General features: G+C 40.3%; 1 protein-coding gene across 2 annotated transcripts in view; it reads left to right on the top strand.

Moving 5' to 3' along the window:
* prpf38b (pre-mRNA processing factor 38B) overlaps window positions 1-5,920 on the top strand; it is a 33,313-nt gene extending 27,393 nt beyond the window's left edge. For both annotated transcript variants that reach the window (XM_053651427.1, XM_053651428.1), the window contains one exon: window positions 4,886-5,920. In XM_053651427.1, the coding sequence (XP_053507402.1) occupies window positions 4,886-5,582 (697 nt within the window). In that variant the 3' untranslated portion in view covers window positions 5,583-5,920. The remainder of the gene's footprint in view (window positions 1-4,885) is intronic.
* Window positions 5,921-10,427: the final 4,507 nt, after the last annotated feature.

Below are 10,427 nucleotides of genomic sequence, written 5' to 3'. Positions count from 1 at the left end.
AGCACTGTTTGATCTCTGTGGTGTTTAATATAAAATGCCCCCCTGCCTTAGAGGACTTTCTTCCTCAGTCACTTGATGATTACGCCTCCGTCTGATGGTGACCGAGGTCATGTTGGGAATAAAAGGCAACGTTGACGTAAACAGTAAACTGAAGAAAGTCGTTGTCGGTGACTTTGGGTGTCTGCTAATGCTAGCGTGCGTATGACGTCAAACACCGTCGACTAGGAAGCGGCTTATAGTTCCAGGTAGTAAAATTCATACACTAGACAGTAGTGTACACAGTGCATAGTGTATGTGTACAGTACGTCATTTGGGACACAACTTTTTACTATTTACTCTGAAGCGGGTTTTCGGAAGAGAAGTATCGTAATGAGCAAATGTACCCCGTGCCACGTGCAGACCAACTAATCGATAATGAGATTCGTTGACGACGATTTTCATAATTGATTGTTGACGATTTTGTCATACTGTACTTGAATGTAAGGAGTTAAGAACTTGCATAAGAATTATTAAGCTCGGAAGAGACAGGCAGCCAGTATAATTAGTAGGCTGATCAGATTAATAAGCAGGCCACAGGTTTTGGAACAAAACCTGTGTACAGTGGTGCTTGAAGGTTTGTAAACCCTTTAGAATTTTCTACATTTCTGCATCAATATGACTTAAAACATCAGATTTTCACACAAGTCCTAAAAGTACATAGAGAACCGAATTAAACAAGTGAGAAATATTTTACTTTGTCATTTACCTATTGAGGAAAATAATCTATAACATATCTGTGAGTGGCAAAAGTATGTGATCCTTTGCTTTTAGTATCTGGTGTGACCCCCTTTTGTGCAGCAATAACTGCAACTAAATGTTTCTGGTAAGTTTTGGTCAGTTCTGCACATTGGTTTGGAGGAATTTCACAGGGTTTGTACAAGGTGCTTGAATTTGGCTTTTGGAAATTTAAGTACTGGAAAACATTGAAAATAGCCTTTTTTAATCTAATGGTGCTTGAATTATAAAAAGTAAATTAATACGAAATGGCTAAATAACTTAATTGTATATTTTCGATAGAACAAAAATACAATCCTTTCATTTTAAATTTTAATCCCTGCTGCAGCCCTCCTACCACTATAGAGGGTATGCATTGACGTCACTTTCCCGCAGGAATACGGCCCCCTCGGCAGGACTGAGTGGCAAAATGGCTGGTTTTAATAGGGGAAGACTAGTATAACTATTGATTATCTGCTTAAATTAAAGGCAGTTGGTCTTCACACTGACCCTTACAACTTGCCCAAGAACCTGTGGTCCACAGACATTGGCATGTGGCCAGAAATTGGTTTCCCCGACATACATGTATATGTACCTGAAGGCATACAGTGCATCCGGAAAGTATTCACAGCGCTTCACTTTTTCCACATTTTATGTTACAGCCTTATTCCAAAATGGATTAAATTCATTATTTTCGTCAAAATTCTACAAACAATATCCCATAATGACAACGTGAAAGAAGTTTGTTTGAAATCTTTGCAAATTTATTAAAAATAAAAAACAAAAAAAAGCACATGTACATAAGTATTCACCGCCTTTGCCATGACACTCAAAATTGAGCTCAGGTGCATCCTGTTTCCACTGATCATCCTTGGGATGTTTCTACAACTTGATGGGAGTCCACCTGTGGTAAATTCAGTTGATTGGACATTATTTGGAAAGGCACACACCTGTCTATTTAAGGTCCTACAGTTAACGATGCATGTCAGAGCACAAACCAAGCCATGAAGTCCAAGGAATTGTCTGTAGACCTCTGAGACAGGATTGTATCGAGGCACAGATGTGGAGAAGGGTACAGAAACATTTGTGCAGCATTGAAGGTCCCAATGAGCACAGTGGCCTCCATCATCGATAAATGGAAGAAGTTTGGAACCACCAGGACTCTTCCTAGAGCTGGCCACCAGGGCAAACTGATCGATCGGGGGAGAAGGGCCTTAGTCAGGGAGGTGACCAAAAACCCGATGGTCACTCTGGCAGAGCTGCAGCATGTCTCTGTGGAGAGAGGAGAACCTTCCAGAAGAACAGCCATCTCTGCAGCACTCCACCAGTCAGGCCTGTATGGTAGAGTGGCCAGACGGAAGCCAATCCTCAGTAAAAGCACATTAAAAAGCCCACCCGGAGTTTGCCAAAAGGCACCTGAAGGGCTCTTAGAACAAGACAAAGATTGAATTCTTTGGCCTGAATGGCAAGTGTCATGTCTGGAGGAAACCAGGTACCAGTCATCACCTGGCCAATACCATCCCTACAGTGAAGCATGGTGGTGGCAGCATCATGCTGTAGGGTTGTTTTTCAGTGGCAGGAACTGGGAGACTAGTCAGGATCAAGGGAAAGATGAATGCAGCAATGTACAGAGACATCCTTGATGAAAACCTGCTCCAGAGCGCTCTGGACCTCAGACTGGGGCGAAGGTTCATCTTCCAACAGGACAACGACCCTAAGCACACATCCAAGATAACAAAGGAGTGGCTACAGGACAACTCTGTGAATGTCCTTGAGTGGCCTAGCCAGAGCCCAGACTTGAACCCGATTGAAAATCTCTTGAGACATCTGAAAATGACTGTGCACCGACGCTCCCCATCCAACCTGATTGAGCTTTAGAGGTCCTGCAAAAAAGAATGGGAGAAACTGCTCAAAAATAGGTGTGCCAAGCTTGTAGCATCATACTCAAAAAGACTTGAGGCTATAATTGGTGCCAAAGGTGCTTCAACAAAGCATTGAGCAAAGGCTGTGAATACTTATGTACATGTGCTTTTTTTGTTGTTTTTTATTTTTAATAAATTTGCAAAGATTTCAAACAAACTTCTTTCACGTTGTCATTATGGTGTATTGTTTGTAGAATTTTGAGGAAATTAATGAATTTAATCCATTTGTTTAATAAGGCTGTAACATAACAAAATGTGGAAAAAGTGAAGTGCTGTGAATACTTTCTGGATGCACTGTACAAAAGCCTTGGAGCTTGATCCTACTTCAAGGTGGGATTTGTTGGAGAAATTAAAGTGACAAGAACAATCAACATTTTGGTTGTATGTGGACAGGTATTTACAAATATTTTTAATTTATTATAAAATTTTAGCTAGTAACCTGTAAACTAGCTAGTCCTAGTTTGTTTATAGCCAGCACTGCTTCCACTTACTAACCTTATATATTTGTGAAGGTAAAACAGCCAGGCAGGATTTAAAAAGAAATATGTAGCAAATTATTTGTCAACTTGGTAAAAAAAAGTGACTGGTTTTTTGGCACTCTGTAAAAAGGTGGCTTTGAATTCTTGTTGAATCTGTTAGCACAGTCAATCGCACAACAGCTTTTCCCAAATTTTAGATGTTCTTTCTGTGTTTTTGTGGAATTCACGCTGTACGTTAATGTTGCCGCTCAGTCTTTTTGCCACTCAGTGGGCGTGACTGTGGCAAGTTCTGGCTACCGTGACGTCACGTGCATACCCTCTATTCACTTACTCATTGTGACAGACAGGTCCACTTCTCAGACCCCTTTAGTGACTTTCCCTTGCTTTTCTTTCAAAAAAGCACCTAGTGACAAATCTAGCGACTTTTTGGTGTGATGTTTCAGTGTGAGAGAAAAAAGAAGACATTATGTTGCTTCTAACTTTCTGTCTGAGTGATCACTTTACATGTAAATATAGCCAAAATCACAGCACAACAGTTGTCTTTAACTTGTGTGTATGGTGACTGTCAGGTGACGTCACTGTTGTAAATCAGGATTTGAGCAGTGCAGGGCAGCAGCTTGGAAGTGACTGCTGGTTAACATGTAGTCTTAATGGGCCACGTTTCAGTCACTATTTCATACTTGTTCCCTTGTCTGACAACTGAAACATAAAAATATGTAAATGAGAGCAGTTTTATTAGGAATTCAGCTGTAAATAAATCATCTTTCACAGATGGGATAAGGTTCTTATACTGAAATGGAGTGTTTTCCTGTCTCCAAAAATAGAGATTCTCATTTAAACCATAAAGTTCTATTTTGGTTTCATTTGTCCACAAAACATTCTTACAATAGCCTTCTGGTTTGTCCACATGATCTTTAGCAGAGTGCAGAGGGGCAGCATTGTTATTTTTGGAGAGCAGTGGCTTTCGTCTTGCAGCCCTGCCATGCACAACATTGTTGTTCAGTGTTCTCCTGATGATGGATGTTAAAATTAGCCAATGTGAGAGAGGGCCTTTAGTTGCTTAGAAGTTACCCTGGGTTCCTTTGTGACCTCGTGGACTATTACATGTCTTGCCCTTGGAGTGATCTTTGCTGGTTGAACACTCCTGGGGAAGATAACAATGGTCTTTGAATTTCCTCCATTTGTATACAATCTGTCTGGCTGTGGCTTGGTGGAGTCCAAACTCTCTAGTGATGGCTTTATAACCTTTTCCAGCCAGATGTGCATAAACAACTTTTTTTTTCTTTTTCCCTCTTCCTGAGATTTGTGCCTTTTATGCACTTTGTTAGATCCCTGTTCTTTAAATAAAACTGGGTACTCACTCGCACCTGATTCTCATCCCATTGATTGAAAACACCTGACACTAATTTCACCTTCAAATTAACTGATAATACTGGAGGTTCATATACTTTTGATACTGATATGTAATATTGGATCTTTTACCTCAATAAAGAAATTGCCAAGTATAATACCCCTTGTCTTTGTTTACTTGGATTCTGTCTACTTTAGTACTTGTGTGAAAGTCTGATGTTTTAGGTCATACTTATGCAGATATAGAAAATTCTAACGGTTTCACAAACTTTCAAGCACCACTGTATGTATATGAAGTTTGCTGACCTAGTAGTGACTGCTGTGTGTAAATTGCAGCATCATTAGCATTACTACTGTTTTGGGTCTGTTTCTTTCCACTAGGTCCCCGAGGAGAACACCGAGCCCTCTGAGATCCCCCAACCGCTCACGCAGCCGCAGTCGCCACCGAGAACGGCGTGGAGCCAGCTTTGACCGCGAGCTTGAGAGAGAGAGGGACCGCCAGCGCAAAGATAGAGACAGGGAAAGGGACAGGGTTGCAGACAGGGACAGAGATCGAGAGAGGGATCGTCGGCATTCCCGAACCCCAGATCGAGCCTCAGAGTGGAGGAGGAGCCGTGAACAGAGGAATGAGAGAAAAGAGAGGGAGAAAGAGCAGGATGGGGAGAGTGAAAGGGAGCGAAGCCGTCGGAAGGAACGGAAGCACAAAGAGCGCACCAGTGGTGGAGAGCGAGAAAGGGAGCGCTCAAAAGAAAAGAGAGCCAAAGGAGAAGGAGATGACCGGCGTCACAAGGATGAGCGAGAAGAGAGAAAACAAAGGGAGGAGCGCAAGTGCAAGCGGTCTAGCCAAAGCAGGAGTAGAGAGAGGAGGCACAAAGGTGAGCGCTCTAGCAGGAAATGTTCTCGGTCACGCTCCAGGAGTCGTCAGGAACCAGAGGAGAAGGAGAAGAGTAGGAAGCGCGAGTGCAGCCACAGCAAGGAGCATATGCACAAACGCAGTCACAGCCGAGAACACAGTCACCGCAGAGATGCCCGAAACGGGAAAGACCATACGAGAATGGACATTGACGGGACTCCTTGAGCTTACTTTCCTCACACTTGTCTTTTTCTGTCTTGGGACCTTGTCATGCACCCCCACCTTTTGTCCTACTAATTCACTTGGTGTAGATCTCATGCAACCTTTTCTGTTCCATCACACTTTAAGCCATTGTGGACAAAAAAGGGAAAATGCTTTTTAAATATTTCATTTGTTTTGAGGAATCCTTCTAGAATGTTTGTACATATAATTCCAGAGAATGTTTTAAATCATACAGATGAACATGTGCTGAGTGAAACTGGCAGCATGGCAACAGCATAGATCTGCTGAAATTGTGCTGTGTTGCATCTTGTTTCTTAATAAAAATCTTGTATGAAAAGAGACCTATAGCTCCAGCAGGATAAATGTTGCCCAGTGATTATAAGGGGGTTCAAGCTCTGAAGGTGCTGGAACTCTTTTTTTTTTTTTAATTTATTTTTATTTAATTGTTAGGATATTTTTCTTCCCCTACCCCCATCTTGTTCTTCTTTGGCCAAGTATGCAGTGCTATTGTTTTTGATAGGATTTCTTATTTCTGTTATTATTTTTCTGATTAAACTGATTGTGCAGACCAACTTATAGGTCCTACAGTATGAAAGTTGGTCAGCATGATGTACTCCCTCTCTACTCAGAGATATGCCTGATTAACCTAATGGGGGGTTATAATGATGCATTTTGTATTTTGGTCCTACAGGGAAAATTCTTTTTACTGCTTGTTCCTTAGGTTCTCCCAAACAAAAAAGCCTCGAGCCATTTAGCTCTGCCCATTTAGATTTTTTTGCTAAATATGTGAAACCTACATTTGTGATTTCTGGCCTAGCTTCACAAATTTGGTGTCAAACCGTTAGCAGAGTATGAAAGTTTGTAAACAATATGGCTACCACGTCAATCAGTTCTAATGAGTCAGTACCTAATTTACTCAAACAGCTGTAACTCAGGAGTGCTTACACGGATTCACAAGTGATTTGAAACAAAGGCTAGCGGAGAGATGGTCAGTCCGCTGTTTATCAGGAACCGTAAGTCCAGTTGAGCTGAAACTTCCACAGTGCATCTATGTGGTAATTGGTAAGTGGATTTTTGATAATGACCTAATTACTTAAAATAAATATATATATATATATATATATATATATATATATATATATATATATATATATATATATATATATATATATATATATATATATAAAAAATAATTACAGCTGCCATCATTAAGTCAGTGTTCAGCAGGCATTTGACATGATTAGCATTGAGGTATCGTCACAAAATCTGAATGGTTGGTTTGTATTGGAACCACACTCGCACTAATTGGTCACTGCGGGGATGCTAGTCATGTTTGTGTACATAAAACAATCATATCTCTTGGAAAATAAGTCCTACAGTGAAAAGTATTTTTTAGTTTAATGTGGTTGCTGTAATTCTTTAAAAATTGCCTTTTGGACACTTTAGCCCCACCCACTCACATTTGTGATAATTTGCATAATATGCAAAACCTCCTTTTCCAACCTATGTGTACCACCCCTGGCAAATATTATGGAATCGCCACATTTGGGGATGGTTTATTTTATTTTATTTTTTTTTACTTCGTAGATATAGTGGATAAAAGCGCAAGTTCTGAATGAAGAAACGCAGCCCTAAAGCATGATGCTGCCACAATCATGCTTCACTGTAGGTATGGTGTTCTTTTGGTGGTGATCCTTTTTTTTTTCTTCTTTTTCTGTCGACCAAACATACCTTTTTGGAATTATTATACTTTTTGGAATTGGTCTCATCAGACAACAAATTTTGCCAGATAGTTTTGGGTGATTTAGTTGAGCTTGGATGTTTTTGTGAGAAAGGGCTTCCATCTAGCCACCCTACCCCATAACCCAGAATATGAGAGATTGATCAGTACTTGTCAGATATTCCTGCAACTCCTTTAATGTTGCCATAGGTCTCTTGATAGCTTCCTTGTTAAGTTTTTATCTTGTTCTTTTTATATATTTTCTCCACTTATTGTTCCTGGCTTTCAGTGTTCCATGGTACACCTAATGTTTTGGAAATACTTTGTGCCACTGTCCTGATCGAGACGGTGAGGCCAAGTACAGGCTTTGTAAGCTGTTTGCAGACCAAGGCTTCAGCAGTCAGATGACACCAAGATGTTGTGAAGAAAAATTCTACAGAAACAGCTTATCTTTATTTGTGGTTGATCAGAGTAATTTCATGGACAGCTGTATGATGATTACTTTTGAACATGAGATTGAGTGTGATTGGTTCATTCGGAACAGTGGGTACGCACACTTGTGCAATCAGGTTGTTAGAAGTTTTTCATTTTTACTATTGTTCCTAAAAAAAAATTGACATTGGTTTTATATTTTTTCACAAAAACTTGCCATTTTAACAGGGTTTTAAAAAGTGTAGACTTTTTATATCCACTGTATGATACAATTTTTGTTTAATAGCTGAATATTCTGGCTTCTTGAAACATACCTCAAACAAATTAAATTAATTGCATATTTTTTCCAGATGAAGTAGAGGGAAAATATTATGGAATCACATTTTACACTTTCTACATTTCTAAAACAAATAGTGGCATAAGTCTAAAAATGTAAATTAGTCTGAAGTTAAGAGTGCTTAGAGATCTTAATGAGCTGTTGGACATGGGTCATTGAAAGGAAAATGTCCCCCATCAAGAAAGTTGTCAGTTAAAACAATGGAAAGGATTATAAAACTCCTTCAAGAATGAAATCCAACACAGTGTGGTAAAGGGTGTTGGTTGTTCCTAGTCAGCTGTGTCTAAATTTTGGTGCAAGTATAAAAAAAACGGGAAGGTTATAAAAGGCAAACATATGGGTAGACCAAGGAAGACGTCAACCCATCAGCATAGAAAACTCAAAGCAATATGCTTTGGAAATAGAATATGCACAACAAATCAAATGAAAAACGAATGGGCAGAACAGGAGTCAATGTTTGACAGAACTGTAAGAAATCAGCTGAATGAAATGGTTTTGACATATAGAAAAGCCATACGAAGTGAGGCTTAGTGGTTAGCACATTTGCCTTACACCTCCAGGTTTTGGGGTTTGATTTCTGCCTCTGCCCTGTGTACACTGAGCTTGCCTGTTCTCCCTGTGGTTCAGGGGTTTCCCCCCCGTCCAAGGACGTGCTGATTCGGCATTTTCAGATTGTCTATTGTGTGTGAATGTGTGTGCAATTGTACCCTGCGATGAGTTGGCACCCCGTCCATGGTGTCCCCTTCCTTGTGCCCCAAGTTCCCTGAAAGCCTGCTTGCTGGCTTGATGCAGTTGCAAGCAAGGGATATGCAACCAAATATTAAGGGGTGTTTACGTTCATACCATGTTCCAATACTTTTGCTCACCTATTAAAAAAAAATTTGGGTGGTCTGCCACCAAAGATGTCGTGTTTTAAATTGTTTAACACATCTGCATGTAAATATCAGGAAATGAAAGCTGAAATTCTGATCTAACATCTTTGCAGTATACATTTTGTTTTCCCTCTGAAACCCAAATGTCTTTAGTGTACAGCAAAAACAAAAGAGGGGAATAGATGGCACCAGGATGCATTACAGGGGAAAAAGGCAAGTGGGCAGAGGCAGTATGATGCTCTGGGCAATGTTCTGCTGGGAAACCTTGGGGCCTGGCATACATGTGGATGTTACTTTGGGACGTACCACCTACCTAAACTTTGTTTGAGAACAAGTAAAATATTTGTTCAGAAATGGTTTGAGGAACATGACAAAGGGTATAACGTGTTGACTTGGACTCCAAATTCCCCAGATCTCAGTCCGTTCAAGCATCTGTGGGATGGAGCTGGACAAACAAGTCAGATCTATGGAGGTCCCACCTCGGTACTTACGGGACTCAATGATCTGATCCTAACATCTTGGTGCCAAATACCACAGCACACAATCAGAAGTCTTTTGCCTTGCTGGGTTGGAGCTGTTTTGGAGGCACAAGAGGGACCTACACAGTATTAGGCAGGTGGTTTTAATGTAATGGCTGATCTGTGATTTTATTAATTTGCTATGAAGTAAAAAAGTTGGATGAACATCCTATATGTGGCGATTCCATCATTTTGAATTGTAGGATTTTTTTTTTTTGGCCTTTGCTCACTGTTATGGTATCAAACTACTCGGCAAAGTGTGAACCTCAAACCTCTATCATACCTGAATCAATTCTAAGGATGCAGAGGTGGATTGATTGGTCATATGGATTTGAACCAAACTTGAAAGACATGTTCAATACAAGGATCTTGGGACATCTGCAAAGGTTGGGGTGTGCTTATTGTAATGGGGGTGGATTTGGGTTCAATTCGCTCTTTCTCAGGAACCGAAAGCTGTTTTGAGCTGAAATTTGGTGTGCTGCATCGTTCTGCTTATTTGTAACTGAATTTTTAGTCATGACTTAATTATTTCTAAAACATGGCCTCCTTCAGCTAATCAGTTTTCAGCAGGCATTTCACACAGCTATCACTGAACTAGCATCACAACTTAAGTATGTTCATCTATGGTCTTTCTATTCTATATATCATAAGAACTGGTTACTGGATGCGCTAGTTGCAAGGAGTGCTTGCAGCCTGCAGATCACCACTTCTGGCTGTATTTAGGGGGCCAAGCATGTAGTGCTTGGAACTCTCGTTTTTGTTAGTCGTCGTCGTCGTCTTTGATCATACAGACCAAACTGTAGGTCCTACACTCATGAAAGTTTCAGGTCATTGTTCTCCCTCCTGCTATTCAGGCAAGACAGTTAGGCAAGATAGACCGAATTGGCCTAATGGTGGCACTTTAGCAAATAGTTTTACTTATTGGCTCATATCTCAAATACCGTAAGTTCTACAGTGAAAAATTCTTTT

The sequence above is a fragment of the Ictalurus furcatus genome, chromosome 20 (assembly GCF_023375685.1).
Source record: "Ictalurus furcatus strain D&B chromosome 20, Billie_1.0, whole genome shotgun sequence".
NCBI classification, from domain to species: Eukaryota; Metazoa; Chordata; class Actinopteri; order Siluriformes; family Ictaluridae; genus Ictalurus; species Ictalurus furcatus.
The sequence above is the reverse complement of the archived record's forward strand: the minus strand, read 5'-3'. Positions and strand labels throughout refer to the sequence as shown.